The 16,448-nt window shown below is 54.7% G+C and overlaps 5 protein-coding genes across 5 annotated transcripts in view; 3 read left to right on the plus strand and 2 right to left on the minus strand.

Moving 5' to 3' along the window:
* The first annotated feature begins 4,514 nt into the window (after nt 1-4,514).
* MONBRDRAFT_38976 (uncharacterized protein) lies at nt 4,515-7,540 on the plus strand. Its single transcript, XM_001749936.1, has 3 exons — nt 4,515-4,787; nt 4,997-5,120; nt 5,214-7,540. Exons 1-3 carry the CDS (start codon nt 4,706-4,708, stop codon nt 7,333-7,335), a joined length of 2,328 nt encoding a protein of 775 aa, XP_001749988.1. The 5' UTR covers nt 4,515-4,705; the 3' UTR covers nt 7,336-7,540.
* A 338-nt stretch (nt 7,541-7,878) lies between these two features.
* On the plus strand, nt 7,879-8,778 carry MONBRDRAFT_12141 (uncharacterized protein; the record flags this gene model as incomplete). Its single annotated transcript, XM_001749937.1, has 4 exons — nt 7,879-7,957; nt 8,044-8,226; nt 8,366-8,484; nt 8,608-8,778. 4 exons carry the CDS (start codon nt 7,879-7,881, stop codon nt 8,776-8,778), a joined length of 552 nt encoding a protein of 183 aa, XP_001749989.1.
* Nucleotides 8,779-9,547: 769 nt separating this feature from the next.
* On the minus strand, nt 9,548-10,999 carry MONBRDRAFT_12142 (uncharacterized protein; the record flags this gene model as incomplete). Its single annotated transcript, XM_001749985.1, has 3 exons — nt 9,548-9,745; nt 9,862-10,686; nt 10,874-10,999. The coding sequence occupies 3 exons, from the start codon at nt 10,997-10,999 to the stop codon at nt 9,548-9,550; spliced, it is 1,149 nt and encodes a 382-aa protein (XP_001750037.1).
* A 2,484-nt stretch (nt 11,000-13,483) lies between these two features.
* On the plus strand, nt 13,484-15,751 carry MONBRDRAFT_34386 (uncharacterized protein; the record flags this gene model as incomplete). Its single annotated transcript, XM_001749938.1, has 3 exons — nt 13,484-14,048; nt 14,169-14,285; nt 14,464-15,751. The coding sequence occupies 3 exons, from the start codon at nt 13,484-13,486 to the stop codon at nt 15,474-15,476; spliced, it is 1,695 nt and encodes a 564-aa protein (XP_001749990.1). The 3' UTR covers nt 15,477-15,751.
* A 171-nt stretch (nt 15,752-15,922) lies between these two features.
* Nucleotides 15,923-16,448, minus strand: part of MONBRDRAFT_34387 (uncharacterized protein) — a 1,831-nt gene continuing 1,305 nt past the window's right edge. Inside the window, exon 2 of the mRNA XM_001749986.1 lies at nt 15,923-16,072. Coding sequence (XP_001750038.1) covers nt 16,028-16,072 — 45 coding nt within the window. The 3' untranslated portion in view covers nt 15,923-16,027. The remainder of the gene's footprint in view (nt 16,073-16,448) is intronic.

Genomic DNA, 16,448 nt, shown 5'->3' on the forward strand with positions numbered 1-16,448 from the left:
AGAGAGAGAGAGAGAGAGAGAGAGAGAGAGAGAGAGAGAGAGAGAGAGAGAGAGAGAGAGAGAGAGAGAGAGAGAGAGAGAGAGAGAGAGAGACGGATCCTTGGTACCAGGCGGCTAGGCCACGAGCAGGATGGCAGCACGGGCGAGGAGAGAGAAAAATGAAACGGCAGTCGCCACGCGCAAGGCACTGTGGCTGGAGGCCACTGCTGCAGTCAAGGCGGGGGCCTGCCGTCGCTTGCTGTGGGAGGCGCAATGTACATCATGACGAGTGTATGTGCAAAGAGGATACGGGGCTGGCAGCCGCCTGAACGCGTCTCGTATCATGATGTTGCAAGTATGGCGTGGGTTGCTTGCGCACGGGTGCAACGACGCAAGCAAGCCCCTGCACACGAGCAACACCCCCCAGAAGACTGCGGACGCTGGCGTGTGCCTGTACACGAGCATACACCGGTCACCGGCGACCACCCCGCGGTCCATCCATTGTTATCAGCACAACCCCTAGACGTCGACGCCAACCGCCCCTCGCCCTCTCGCGCTGGCCCTCGCTGCCATGCGCCCGCTGCCGGCAGCTCGTTGGCCGCTGCCCTGTTTGAGCTGGAGTCCTTTTTTTTCTTTTTTTTTTATTTCTTTCGCGTCTTGTTTCATGATGATGACATTGTGATGCAGTCGTTCCGTCCTCTCTCTCTCTGACCTTGTCTCTGTCTCGTTGTACATGTACTCGTTGTATCCGTATGTACTCGCTGTACGCTCTGGACGTGTTTGTGCGCTCTGCTCTGTACTCGCTGTGCTCTTTGTACTCGCTGTGCTCTCTGTACCCTCTCTGTACTCGCTGTACTCGCTGTGCCATGCTACTCTTTATCCTCTCCTCAGTACATCTCTCTCGACTCGCGACTCTACTCTCTGTCTTCCTACTCTCGCTTTCGCATCAACGTCATTCATACACACACAGCGACATTTGAAAGTGTCACGCTATCTGATGTCATGCAAAGCAGGTGTTTTTTCTCTCTCTCTGTGGCAAGGCGCGCGTGGAGAAGTGAGCGTCTTCTCTGGAATGACGTGTGAAAGGCTAGGTGTCTGGAGTGAAACCCAGTCTCTGGTACTGATGCTCGAGCACGCGAAAAAGCCACCCGCCAGCATCGCCTCTCTGGTTTGAGTCAACTACTTGATCTTTGAGGAATCGTGTGGCGGCATGGCGAAAGGGGATTGTATCCATGCATTGGGGATGAAAATCAAAGTCGACTGTTGCAACACCAGAGCAGCCGTCACATGACCAGTCACGCATTGCTTACTTGCACCAATATGAAGCTTCATGCACAAGCAAGCAAGACGCTGTGGCACATGCCACGTGAGAAAGAAAAAGTCAGCAGTCTTTGCTCGAGACTGAGAAACTGGAAGACTGCATGCTGGGGGTTTTGGGTATGTTCCCACCAACTACGTGGAGCGACCCTGTCGGTATGCCGTTTCGCCATGCTGGTGCGGCACCAACACCCGTTTGGTCTTGGCAACCACCCCGAGGCAGCGCACCAAACAGGCCCAAAAGCCAACAACCAAAGTGCGCTCTTCAATCCATAAAGGCTCTCGTTCTCCCACTTCGCCCAGCTCGCGCTTTTACGCCGGCTGAAGCGTTCAGACGGCATTTTTTACCACTGGCCTGCTCGCGTCACAGGCAGTCGGCGCCGGCGCCGAAAAGGGCCAATCGTCACTACATTCGCGCGCTGCCCCATGGAGCCACTTTGTCAGACAAATGCGTGCTGCACAAAATGTCTTGCTCGTTCCAAGCTCTATGGCCAAGAGCGTCAGAGATGGAGAGCGCGATCAATAGCAACTGAGAGAAGTGTGACAATGGTGAAAGCTCTTACACTGGGTTTCAAAGGTTAAAGAAGAGGTACCGAGGGCATCTGAACAATTTTGAGAGATGCTTTGAATCAAGTTTGACCTCGCCCTGCCTTTGTTTCTCCATGTGTGCATTGTTATGGGTGCGTGTGTTTTGGCTGTTGTTGTATCTTGTGACGACGTCAGCAGGGCGGGACCACGCCACTTCCGTGCCTGTCCCTGGCTTTCCAAGGGCTCTTGCTCGTGTTGCCACAACATGGCAAGGTCGCGGCCTAGCTTCCCATGCCACGGAGCAGGTCAAAAATCGTTTGGCTGCCGTTTGATAAACGATTTAAGGCCACGTTTCCAACAACAAGAACTTGGTAGGCGCAGGATTTTTATCCCTACTCTCCTCGTTCTTCTGGTGAAATCGCGGGCGCGCCATAGCGTTTGCCCCCACTTTCCCATTCAACGTCATCGTCACACCTGGCCCGTACCTCTCTCGTCCCCGACCAGAACCCTGCCTGGCCTTTCTGGAGCCGTGTCGCATCAACACGTGACTGGCACCGTTGCAGCCGATTGCACACCTATGCGCTCGGAGGCCTTTTTTTTTTTTTTTTTTTTTTTGTCGTCGAAGCAGATCCCAGACTCGTCAAGATCCGAACGTTGACCCACCCCGCCAATAAGAATCGTGTTCCAGTTCAGCATGTTAACATACAATCTTTTCCATGGCCAATCTTCAATTACGATCCGATCGGAAATCGCGCGCACGTGTGTCGATAGCGCACACATCGTGATAGATCAAACGAATCAGCGCTCCACGCCGGCCAACCTGTATTTCGGACACGTGGGGAATCACAGATTGATGCAAGGGAAGAAAATTGGCGCTGGCGCGGAACAGGCGAGACACACGCGGCCCCAACACGAACGCAGAGACAGACAGACCATGCATAGCTGGAACTCACCCCTCTTTTTTCCATGTTGTGCAACCGCATACGACATCTCGCATCATCCATGCAACACACACCTTTGGGCGCGCTCACGAAGAAGCTTCGGCGCCAGCGCCTGTTTTCCCAAGCCTCCCCCCCTCCTTGACGACATGGGTTTGGGTGGGTGCGGATGGGTAACGTTTCTGCACGGTTTGATCATCAAACGGGCCAGGCCAAATCAAGTCGGGGACGGCTTCGAGATAAAAGCATGTTGCTGGCTTGCACGCAGCTTGGACGACATCCCCTAGTCTCGATCTCACACGTGGACCAGGCGGGGCCCTACAAGAAAAGGGCGGTCGCCTAGCGATCCCGTACTGCTGCTTCGTATGCACTGGCACCGAGGTAATGGATTGGACACAAGGACGACCCATTGCATGTTCAGAGAAATTCGCGGGGTCGTGAGACCCCTTCCGATAGGGAACCCGTCATGTAAAAGAAAAAGGGACAGAAACAGAAAAAAAGTCACCTCGACTGACAGCATAGGGATTGACAGGTCCGGCGGCGCCCCGCAGCTGCTGTGCTCTAGCGGAGTAGAACTAGACCAGGCTTGGCTCTAGCTAGCGGGCTCACTCGTAGAAGGCTGCCCTTCTCGCAACAACCGCAAGCAGGCCTCACAGGCAAACCTCAGCAAAACCTACCGAAAGTTGCCTACTAATTGACACCTCTCTCTCTCTCTCCTTCTCTCTCTCTCTCCTTCTCTCTCTCTCTCTCTCTCTCGTTCGACTCCGCGGTGCATCCGAATTACCGCTTGATCCATTGATACGTCTGCCCTTTCTTCTGTCTCACCCCCTTCCCCTCGTCCCAGCCTCCGCCCTTTTGCTCACCCCCGCAACGCGAGCACATCATCCATCCCAGTCAAGCCGATTCTTTTTTTTGTTCACCCAAAGAGAAAAAAAAAGTTTTTTTTTGATGTTTTTTGACGTTTGAAGCTGACAATTCACATCACTGTTGTTTCTTGTTGTTGTTGTGACTCTCTCTCTCTCTCTCTCTCTCTCTCTCTTTTGAGCGCGCAGATTTTTTTTTAATTTTTTTTCCGGATCGTCTGTGTGTGTGTGTGTGACTGCCGTTTTGTGCGCGATCGAGGCAGTGTGGGGGATGGCAGGGCAGGTGGAAGGAAGGGTGAGGTGGAGAGGGACGGGGGTGGTGGAAGGAGGGCGTTGTGATTGCATGATGGGGTGTGGATTGGAGGAAAGAGCTGGCCGCTCTCGACGGAGCAGGTGCGCGAAGGGCAGAGTGTGGAAACGACGATGGTGTACCTGCTCGCCGCTTGATCCCATGACGCATGTACCCCTTTGATCAGAGGCACAGGTGGGTCTACCACGCAGCCCACCTGGTGGATTGCTTCACGTGCCTCAATTCGAGTGAATCCGTGATCAAAAGAACGGTCACAGCGGAGCTTCAGCACCCCACATCCCCACATGCGAGTGACATCCACCTTGGGTTCAACAATCCCGACATCACATGCGATCCTTTGATCACCTGCACCTTCGTTCCCCCCCAATCCACCATCCCTCTCCCCCCCCCAACACTGCTCTTCACTGGCACACGCCGACCACCACGAGGTGTCAGGCTGCTCCACTTTCCACCCCCCCGGATCTTCCTTGCCTTGCTTCGCCCTTTCCTGCCCTTCCCCTTCCCCCACCCACCTGATGCCATCCCGAGCGAGTATAAGTACGGCTTTCTGCCCCGAGATGGGCATTTTCCGGCATCGGCATCAACAGCACCAACAACGAGGCCCGTCCAGATCTCGGACCTCCTGCCCACATCTTCTTTTCCTCGAGTCCCAACAGCAACACAAGGCCGGCCGCATCAGCACCGCCAGTGCCACCGACATCACCAATACCACCGACCCGACCCCTCTTCTCTCTCAGCACCGAAGAAGCTTACCCCTACCATCCAGCACCATGCTGCGCCAGGCTGCCGTCCTGGCCCTCTTGGCCTTGATGGTCGTTCCTGCCTCGACCACCCCCGTCGATGCTATGGAAGGTACGTCGAGTGTGCGCTTTTGGGAGAAAGCAGGATTCGAGCCTAGCTCTCTCTAAGTCCTTCATCTTGCATGTTTGCTTGTGTGGTGACGGATTGTATTTGGGGTTGAGTGACTTTTGCTGATATTATTGTTTTTTTGTTGTTATGGGAGTGGCGCTGAATGATCTTGATTTTTAACTCACTGACCTGTATGACTTGGCCGTTCTTAGTCTTGAATATTGTCAAGGACTATTTGTTTCCCGTGTGCACCACTCATGGCGTCTCTCAGATTGACAACGTGTCCCATACCAAGTCTTGCGAGTGTGACAGCGGCTACGAGGGTGATTTTTGCGAGTAAGTCACCTTTTCGTTGACTCGCACCAAGATGCACAGCCGTTGAGATCAAAATGGCCCGACTCATCCCACTTTGCTTCGATTGTCTTGTAGAATTTATGTGGGAGATTTGCACTGCAACACCACAAACGACATCCCACTCTTCATCGCCGCCGTCGAAGGCGTGACCACCGTTCGCGGCAACGTCTACATTACTGCGCTCTGTGTGGTGCCCGAGAGCATCGCTGCGGCCAACCAGCTCAACACCATTGACGGCAGCGTCTTCTTCTATGAACCGACCGACTGGAGGCAGTTCTGGGTTACCTGGCCAGAGAATGCCTGGGAAACGGTTACTGGCTGCGTGATCATCGCTTATATTCCTCAGGCCAATATCATTGGTTATCCTGTCTTCCCCAAGCTCTCCTCCGTCGGCTCGTGCTCGCTGAGCGAGGTCCAGGCCGTCCTCCCCGCTGGCTACACTCGTATGCTTGTGAACCGCTCAATCACCCCACGCGTCTCCATGATGCTCAGTACGTTTGGCACCGGCTATGAGGATTGTCATTACGGCTGCAATGACGTCACCTTCTTCGGCAAGCTCCGCACCATGCCCGGTGCCTTGGTCTTTGACAACATGCCCTTGCATTATGGCAACGATATGATTCTGGAACACGTCGGTGGTCTTTATGTGATCAGCTGCTACCACCTGCGCCGAATTGGCATTCCTCACCTGGCCACCATTGGCGAACACGGCTTGTTGCTCGAGGATAGCAGCCTCGACAACCTTGATGACTTTGCTGGTGTTCGAACCGTGACTTTGGGTTTTGTGGACATCAAGCACATGTACGAGCTCAAGAACGTTCTTAGCTTCAACCCCACCATTATTGAGCGCACCGGCACGCCCAGCACCTCCATCTCGATCCAGCTCGCTTGCCAGAACGGCTATCACCACGGCTTTCCCGAGTCACAGTGCACATGCAGCTCCCCCGAGTACTCTGGCATCCTCTGCGATACCATCACGGGCACCTTCTTGTGCATGGATCCAGTCCAGGCTGAGCAGCTTAACCAGACTCTTGCCAATGTTCGCCATGTTGTCGGTGACATCCACTTGACCGACAGCTGCCTTGAATCTTCCCTCCTTTTCTTGCCCTACCTCAGGACCGTCGAGGGTAGCATTTACATCAACTCCTTTGGCCTGCCTATCATCGAGCCCTTCTTTGGAGCACTTGAGTCAGCCTCCGTCATCACGATTGAATCCGTGCCCAATTCGCCGCTGCACTGGTTCCCCAGGCTGGAGACAGTTGGCTCCTTGGGTATCCTGAACGTCGACGAGTTTGTCAACTTTACCGGTTTCCCTGAGCTGACGACCATTACTGATGGCCTCGAGGTTGTCAACTGCGCCGGCGCCACCTCTTTTGCTGGTCTTGAGAACGTGGCCGAGCTGGGCACCTTGTCCGTCATCGCATCGCCGCAGCTGACTGACTACTCCGCGTTCAACGGTCCCGAGAAGGTGGCGCTGCTCAGTCAAAACAATGCCCCTGCACTCAGCATTGACGCTTGTACGGACTGTGAAGCTCTTCTCCTGCACTTGATGGACACGGTCGTAATTGCTGACGGTGCTGCGATCAACGTTCCTTGGACTACCTGCAGTGGTTTCGGTCTTGTTCACCCCGGCGACTTGGGATGCACCTGCAACCCAGGCTACACCGACTTCATGTGCCACGGCTACAACGGCGACACCATCTTCTGCAACACTTCCAGCGCTCATATCGTTGAGTCCATGCTTGCGGGCGTTACCCACATCTACAGCAGCCTGGTCATTCAGGAGCTCTGCGGCTATGACACCAACCTGGGTCTGCTGGACACGGTGGACTACGTGGCTGATTTGTACTTCAATACGCAGTCGATGTACTATGGCAAGATCCCTCCCCACATTGGCAATGTCACGATTTTTGACACGATGTTCTGGACCTTGGAGGGCTTTGAACAATCCCTTCACATTGACAGCCTGGTCGTTCAGGGCAACAGCGTCATGTACTCGCTTGAGGGTATCAACAACCTCGAAACGGCAGGCCAGATCGTGATTTCCGACAACATGGCCCTGACCAACGTCGATGCCCTGAGCCAGCTCGTCAGCGTGACCTACAGCCTGGTCATCTACAACAACGACGTCGATGTCAACAGCATTGCGTTTGACTACAACTCCATTCCCACCGCCTACACCTACGTCGCCGGCTAAGGCTCGAGCCGTAAGGACCAACTCGACATGCGCTATGATACGTCTGTGACCTATCGAGGGCAAAGTTTTTCTGTGCTGTGTTTTGTGTCGCTGCAGTACCCGACTTGTTTCTGTGTAATGCTTTTGTTCCTTCGATTCCTAGCGTGTTTGTTCCACCTCCCTTTTAGAATTCCCGACAGTTATAATTCACATCCTGACCATCTTTTCCACATGTTTTCCATCTCTCCTTGCGTGGCGATGACGACACCAATCAATCCGATCTCCTACCACACAGATCATCAAGATGCTTATAAGACTGGCGCGCCAAAATGGGAAATTGGTGCGCCAGACAAGTGACCGTTACAAAAACACAAAAGCATTACATGTAATGACATTCTTGGTCTTGCTTTTTATCTGACATATGGTTCCAATTTCAATTTTTCAATTTTGGGGAGATTCCGGCTTTCCTCTTTTTTTTTTCGTGTCGTGTGTGTGTGAGAGAGGTGAGAGCGCGCGCGGGTCGAGGATCATCTTGAGGCGCTGTCGGGTAGAAAGGGGCTGGTGATGGTGGTGGTGGTGGTGCTGTTGGTGGTGCTGTTGCTGGAGCTGGAGCTGGAGTTGGTGGAAGTTTTTGGTGGTGCTGGTGGCGCTAATGGCGTTGAGCGTTGGGTTGGGGAAAAGACGAGAGTGAGGCTCGGTGTTCTGACCTGTTTGGGCTGGCTTTTCTAGACTGGTGCAGAATGACTGAGCGTGACGCAAGAGCTGGCGCCTCAACGGCCAGCGCAAGCACAAGTACGACTGCGGCAGAAGACGGCCTGGAATCGGTCGATCTCAGCCAGTATCTAACGGACGAGGATCGCTTCGAACGGCCGGCCTGCTGGGACATTTTTGCCAAGTGGCGCTTTTGCACCAGTGCGTACCCAGTCTTGGCCGCTTGACACCCAACATGTGTTACTTGAAGGGCGTGCAAGGCATGCCACGGCCGCGGTGCTCACGGTTGCATCCTTCCTGCCCTCATCCTCATCTTGATGCGGGGCTGTTGTCTGTCTAGCTCCAAGCCACCAAATTAAGAATTATTACATCTACGGCGAGGTCGACCCGTGTCTCTGGCAATGGGAAGACCTCAAGCTCTGTCTCAAGCTCAAGCTTGAGCGGCCCGAAGCAGCAGCGGTGAGTTCTTTTCCTCGCTCTACCACTTTGGCCACGCCACGTGATCAAAGCCCCTCCCAACTCCGGCTTTGAATTCTTATGACCTCTTATTTTTTTTTTTTTGGTTGCCGTGGTGTGCTGCAGCGCAAGTGGGAAGCCCGACAACAGGAAAAGTTGCAGAATGAAACACCGCTTGTGAGCGCGGTGGGGACCGTTTGGGAGGCTCGGACCGAGCCTCCAAAGCCCACCCTGCCTCGTACGCACGAGCAGTACTCCGCCCCAAAAGAAGGCAAACATGACGTGGATGCCATCTGAGCATCCCACGTGGACGAACTCGCGCACACAGCTCTGTGTGGCTAAAGGGATTCCACAAGCAAAGGATATGAAGCATGCGGACAAGGTCTTCGTGTATCAAGCACCCCGATGCTCCTGCTAACCGGCCGAGCCGGTCCCTGATTCCTCAGCCTTCTTGATCCTTTGCAATTCAGGATTCGATCGATTTTGCCTTGCTTCTACTACTAGCCTGCCCACACCCATCCCAGGTTTGGAGGGATCCTCGTACAGTTGGCTGAGATTTGACTGGCACGCAAACAAAATGTCCGAGGACAACGCATGAGGCTCAAGGAGAAAAAAAACTCGTGAATTCTTGACCACACCAGACAGGGTGGCAAACCACAAGACGCATAATGAAAGGGTCATACTACTATGGCGTTCTTATTACGAGGCGATCCTTGGCGAGCCCCCGAGACAGGCATTGTGCCCGTCCATCAAAGCAAAGAGAAAATAAAACAAAACGACAAAGAAAAAAGAAAAAGACTTATTAACCAAAACGAACGCTGAACTCTGGCACTGCTGGCCTCCCTGGAGGCCGATACAGCTTATAGTTGGCAATTCATTGAATTGCCTTACAGGCAAAGCGCACAACGCGCAGGCCGGACATGACACCAAGCATGAGGTATATGGCTTGTCATGGCGCAGGAATATACACTAATGGTCATATACGTGGTCATACGGCACGGAAGGACGGAAGGACGGGCTGCCGCCCAGCGCCGAGCTGTTGGGTGGGGTGAGTGGAAGCATCGTTCTAGGCTTCGGAGGCCCCCAACGCCTCGGAAGCATCAATATCAAGCTGCAAAGTCGGCACGGGGCAGTAGGGGGAGAGTTGGTGTTTTAGGCGTTCCTCAGGCGCCATGCCACGGAAGAAGCGGTGGGGTTGGTCCACGTAGAATGCCACCAGCTCTGGGATGGAGCGAAAGCATTCCGAATCCGCTACCCGATACATCTGCAAAGCGAGGGCGGAAGCATGGGTAGGTGTGAGTTGTCACCCAGCCTGCAAGAGTCAAGTGGCAGCATCGAGACAAGGCAGCACACGAGCCGATCAACTCCACGCGGACCAACCGGTTCTTCGTAAGTAATGCGCACGTGAAAAAAGACTTTATCTTTGGCGACGGGGAATTTGAGTGTAATGACGCGCGAGCTGCGGCCTTTGCGCACGGCAAACGTGCCCGTGGGCCACGCTCGCAGCAAATCTTCAGCCTCTTTTCGATCAACAGCACCCAGGTACCACTGAAAACCGCGTAGCTCGTGTTCTTCCTCGCTGATGGTTGGGGGAGTTGTCTCTTCGTCTTGTTCAGGGCAGGGCTCACAAAGACTCATGCGACTCTTGCGGCGTTCAGCAGCCAGGCCTGCTTCAGGGATCATGTTATCTGCAGCAGCAGCAGAGCTACTGCTCCGATGGGCCCGACGGAGTGAGGGGCGCGGTGGCGTGGCGGGTAGCGGTCGGCTGGTGGTATGGTGCGAGGCGGCGCGGCGTGGGCCATTGAACTGTGAAGCAGAGTCTCGCTCGTGGTGCAGGCTGGCAGAGCGTTGCTGCGGGTGGCGATGGTCTTCCTGAAGCGAATCTGCCCCAGTGCCGGCGCTACTGGCAATCGAGGACGGTCTGAGTGGACGGGGTGGGGCCGGGCCGGTTGTGGATTTTGGGGCTTCGTACATGTCCACTTCTGGTTCTGGTGTCTCATAGACGGGCTCGGGGCGCCCCGTATCCGAGGCAGTCATACTGCTGGTGGGTGTGTTATTGGTTAGGCTGATGTGGCCCGCTGGAGGTGGGGGTGGGGCCGGCGTAGCAAAGGAGGACTGGCGACTGGAAAGGGTTTGCGATTGATCGATGATGTTGCCACCAAGCCGGGGCCCTGAGGATCGCTGATTCTCCATGCGGGCACCGCCCTGTATGACAGCGGTAGGAAGTGACATGAAGGAAGCAGGAGGGCAGGGTAAGAGAGAGGGCGAGAGAGAGGAGAGAGAGAGAGAGAGAGAGAAAGAGGCGAGAGTATGTGAGGACAGATGCACGGATACATTCATGGAAGCGATGCCTGCATAGCTTGGGCTGGGCGATGAGCATTCTTCAACTAACCTGAAGCTTGAGGATAAGATCAAAAAGGGATTCCTCCTCCTCGTTGCGGCCGAGCATGGCCATCTTGGGTGTGGTAGTGGGTCCGGAGTTGCGCCGGCTTTTGCGAAAACTAAAAGCTTTGTTCATGTTGGCGGTCGTGCGAGGGCGCTGCTCTTTCGAACCGACGTGGTGACTGCCTGCTGGCACGCGTGAAGGAGCGCGGCCTCTTTCGTGCTTTGGGGCAAATTTTCAAATTGTCTGTCACAGGGTCTCAGAGATGAAATGGGGACCATGGGCACGCCAGGGAAAAAGCCTTGATAACTGTCAAGTCTGGGAAGAAGCTTGACAGATGTGGCCACAGAGACGTGAGATGGGCCGCGGGCTGGGGCTCTGGTCTGGGGAAAAACTCGTCTCCAGATGGGAAACAGTGTTTGTGTGTTAAAGTGCGTGTGGTCACGGGTCGTTGTGTTTTGATGCTGACCCTGAGACAAAAGTGGCAGCCCAAGGGGTGAGTTGTGAAGGCAAGCAGGTGTTTTAAAGAGAGGACACAAAATTGGACGTGGGCTGGCCGAGGCGGTCGCCGGGCAAAAAATCACAGGTTGTTGCTCCCCAGCACTCGCATTGCTCTCTCTTTCCCGTTTGTGGCTGTTGTTACAGACTTGACTGGCCGGGCGAGCGCGTGACATACCAAGGGAGGGCGAGCTGCAAGCTGAGAATGAGGGTCGATCTACTTGGCAGGAAAGAGAAATTGTTTGTGAGGCAGAGACGCAGAAGTCTCAAGATGTGCTCCGAGCCGAGGCGTGTTTGGTGGCACAAGCTCGGCGTGGAAGCTCGATATGTCCGCGCCTCAGCGCGTATGCCAACCACTCGCAAGATGCATTCCGACTGACATGAACCACGAGCCGAACAGGAATCAGAATCGGGGGTGGAGGCGGGGGGAAGATCAGGAGCGAGACGGAATGCACCGACGGCGGACATGGACGATGCCCTTGCACGATCATTTGCATGCATGTAGGCATCAAATACACCAGTGCGCGAAGAGAGTGAAGTTAAAACTTATTCCTTAATGAGATGTCGTATATATTATCGGGGTTAATGCAGATGTATAAGGGACAGCTTAGTTAGAAGTTGTATTTAATGGTAGAGAAGATGCGGTTACGGCGGATTCGTCAGCTTTTTTTTTTTTTTTTTTTTTTTTTTTTTTAGAGATATGGCAGCGCACTCGAGTGAGTCGAGCACCCGTCTGCCGCCACCCACTGCTTGTGCCATGTGAGGTTGTGGCACTGTCCGTCGTGTTAATCGAGCAATTTGCGCTTTTCAACCCCCGGCGTCAAGCGCCTATGGGCTCCGCGGCGAACGAATTCGAGCGGGCAAGAGCTGCGTGACAAGCCCCTGTTCGTTGTTGGGTAACATCCAGTCCATAATTACGTACACACACTCTCTGCGCCACACACCCGATTCAAACCCACTCTCTGTTCCACCGTTAGAATCTGCATACAAAATCACACAAATTAAACACCAAAGTTACACACTCTCTGAACACGACCCCTCGGCGCCAACCATTCTCTTCTCTGTGCGCCAACTGCTGCAACACACACACACACACACACACACACACACACACACACACACACACGCGCGCGCAGCGCGCAACAGGTACGTCGTCGGGTGTTGTGGGCGCCCTCTTCTTCCTGCTGCTTCGCGTGTGTGTTCGAGCCAGCCTTGCTGTCTGCTCTGCTCGTCTGTGGGCTAGCTGCCTCGACACTTCTCTCTCTCGTCCCCCGCTGTCCCCCGCTGTCTCCTTCCGCTTCCAACACACACCCACGCTTGCTCTCTCTGCCCGCCCGCCCGCCCGCCCGGTCGGTCGGTTGGTCGCGCTCGCCACCTCGCTTGACGGACAAACACGGACAAGGGGCAATCGGTTTGGGGCACACACAGCCTCAATTTATCCATCCATCCGTCTGTCCGGTCTCTGACCACCACCAGCTCCCACAGCTTGTGCTGTTGATGCTTCTGGTTCGGTGTTGGGGCCGCATTTTGTCCTTGATCCTCGCCGCTGTCGTCGCATCTCGCTGTCCACCTCGCTGCCCATCTCGCTGTCCACCTCGCTGCCATCCACTGCCGTCCACTGCTCTTGGTCGCCTTGTGATCTGGCACCACGCTGCTCGCTATCATCCAACCACCCACTGCCACTTGAACTCAATCCCATCCCATATCACCGATCGCATTCTCCTCAACGCGCAATACCTTGCGCCTGCCTCTCCCCCCCCGCCACTTGATCAATTCCTCACATCTCCTTTGCGTGGCGTCCTCGCTGCCGCTGCTTCGCCGCCAACTGCTACCACCGTTTTTTCACCACCTTGTTGTTCTTGTCATCTGCCGGCCCGCTTATGGAAAAAAAGATGACGCTGCCCTCGACAGCTTTGCCCCAGCGAGGTGTGTCAGACACTCTCTGGCTTTGGCCGGCTGCCGCTGACTCTCCCATCAATGCTCCCTTCCGCTGACGGCTTGCCTAAAGTCTCACTTTTGCTCCCACTCCTTGTCGTGTCGCTCTTGCAACCCCTCGCCTCCATCTCGTCAACTCGCTGCGCTCTCCTCGTAGTGCTTGCAGAACGCTATCTGATCAAGCCAATGGCCTCTCTTCGCGCGTCTCCTTTGTGCAAACGGGCGAGCCTGGGCCCGCTGGCCGATTCGTCTGCCGCCTCGGAAGAAGAAGACGATGATATGCCAAAATACAACTACCGCGAACTCTATGATCTGGCACATCGCCGCTTCCTCTACGATGAAGCCAACAACGTCGCTCTGCTCCCCGATGAATTCCGCCAGTGGCCCATCACCCTTGGCCCCGTCGAGCTCTCCACCGCCCAGCCCCCACCGCCGTCGGATGAGCCCGGGACCTACCACAAGCGTCTCAGCACAAAGTACCGCCAACTCAACGAACACGGTTATGTCAAAGCCCACGAGTATCTACCTGGCCTGACCCCGGGTAGCCTTGATCGTCAACACAGCAAGGCCACCTCCCTCGTGCTCCGGACTGAAATTGCCAACAGCGTCAACGCACATTTCCGCCACGGTGGCGAAATGAAGGTCACCGCCCTTGAGGTTCTGGCTGCCCTCGAATATTTCCTTCCCGTCGTCAGTGATTTTGAATATGAACACGGACGCGCTAGTCATGTGTGGACCAAGTCAGAGGACGGTAGGCTGACACGCCCAACCCCTTTGCCCTTCCCCCACAGCCTTAGCCCTGCACACACGGCTTCTCTCACATGGCCATGATCCTCACCCTCATACACCATGCCTTTCTGCCTTGAACTAGGTCGAGTTTGGTTGAATACCTTCTTGGACCTTCTGCCCAGCCTCTGCGATGTCGCCATGCGTCAACTGGCTGCGGATGAAGTCCTGCTCGAGCTCGAGTCGCCCACATACGTCCTTGGTCAGTGGTCCCTCCAACCGTATACACGTTCCTTGTGTTGACGCCATCTGCGCCAGGCTCCACACGGCTACCCCACAAGGCTACCCCACACGGCTGCCGGGCCATGGGCCCATGTCTTCTCAGCTCCACCTTGTCTCATCGCTCCGCCATTGCTTCCTGGCCATGCCACCCTCCCTAGGCGATTTGCACGGCAACTACCGTGACCTGCAGTATTTTGCTTCCCAGTTTTGGCGCACGGGCGTCGACATTTGCCCCTCCAACCTTCTCTTCCTGGGTGATTACGTCGATCGAGGACCTCATTCGGTCGAGCTAATCGCCTATCTACTGGCCCTCAAGGTCCTATACCCTAGCAAGGTCTATCTCCTGCGTGGTAACCACGAACTTGAATCGGTGTGCGGTAACATTGAATACTATGGAGCTGGCTCTTTTCGCCACCAATTGCACTCTCTCCTGGTGGCAGCTGGCCGAGGGGACCAGCTCGAGTCTACCTGGGGCGCTTTTATGAATTGCTTCAATTGGCTCCCTTTAGCCGCCACCATCGACCGCACTGTCTTCTGCTGTCACGCGGGTATTCCCCGCGCCATCATGACCCAAGCCCCTACAAGCCCAGCCCAGAATATCCTTGAGCGCATTAAAGCTATGCAGCGCCCCCTCTGCGAGGACGACGACATTGACGGCGCCCCCGATTGCATGGCCATGGACATGCTTTGGTCTGACCCCGCCTCAGGCCGTGACCTGCCTTTCATGGGACATCAGGGCCTGCCTGCGGGCTTTGCTCCAAACATGGATCGGGGTGGTGACTCTTGCGTCTTTGGCGAAGCCGCTGTTAAGGCCTTTATGAAGCAGACAGGATGTGACTTTATGCTTCGCGCCCATCAGCCTCCAGACAAGGGCATCCGCTATCAGACGGGCGCGCGCGTTGTGACTGTGTTCTCCAGCTCTCGCTACTGCGGCCTGAGTAACTCAGCCGCCCTGATTGTCATTTCCAAGTCCTCGATGGACATCGTCACCACGGGACCGACCGATGAGGTGACCGAGCGTCCTGGTTCACCCTCCAAGCAGCAAATGCGACAGGGCGTGACTGCCAACGCTGGAAACGCCATGGACTCGCAAGCCGATCAGCAGCAGCAGCAGCAGCAGCAGTCACAAACGCAAACGCCCCAGCGGGCGCCACGCGGCACCCTCCTCTAGGACAGGGTCAGAAGAGCGGCTTTGCCACAGTTATTTCCTTGCCTTCGATTGCATGTTCATTGTTGTTGCATCTCAATGCCATTGAGCTATGGTATGCTTGTTCTTGGTGCTTCGCTTTCCCATACTAATCCCTACTTTCGCCTCCATCTCTCCTCGTTGTTTGAGCCATTAACCAACCTTCACTCGGGCTTTGTAGCTCTGCGAGGTTGAGCGTGTTTCGCCCCCTTGCCCATTGTACAAATGGACTTGCCCAATCCACAATTCAACGTGTACCCAATTTGGCTTGTCAGTGGTTTCCACACACACACACACACACACACACACACACACACACACACACACACACACACACACACACACACACACACACACACACTCAACGAGGCTTTGCCAAAGCAACTGCCCATGAAGATGAATTTGATCCACAGAATATTTTTTTATTGTTTGTTTTCAATGATGAATTGTACATGAGCAACGCGTCTCACGCAAAAGCAACAAAAAAGAGAACTCATCAGGCAATGTGCGACACAACAGTCACAGACGTTTGTGCGCTAGCGCTGGGTCAACAGTGTAGTAGATAAAATGAGCATAAAGTTCTAAAACATGGTCAGGAATTAAGATAACGACAGAAGGCCTGTCCACATGCTCACGGTGCAAAGCCGACCCACCAAACGGGGTCACATATCACCGAGGGAGGAAGCATAAAATCAAAAAGGTGCGTCATGATCAGACAGCAAAGCTGGATTCTCGTCCCATTACATGTGGGACAAGTGTCAGGAGAAAGCATAGACTGGGAACGGCTCACCGGGAGCTGTTCACGTCGCCAGAGAAAATGACAGACAAATCAGGAGAAAAACCAAAAGAAAAGCAATGGGTAGAGTGGTGTATAAAATATGATGAATGATATAAATAATAAAGACGAGTAGCATGACGAGGGCTAAGCGATCTACGCTAGCTATCTGAGGTCAATCG

The sequence above is a fragment of the Monosiga brevicollis genome, genomic scaffold (genome assembly GCF_000002865.3).
Source record: "Monosiga brevicollis MX1 MONBRscaffold_35 genomic scaffold, whole genome shotgun sequence".
NCBI lineage: Eukaryota > Choanoflagellata > Craspedida > Salpingoecidae > Monosiga > Monosiga brevicollis.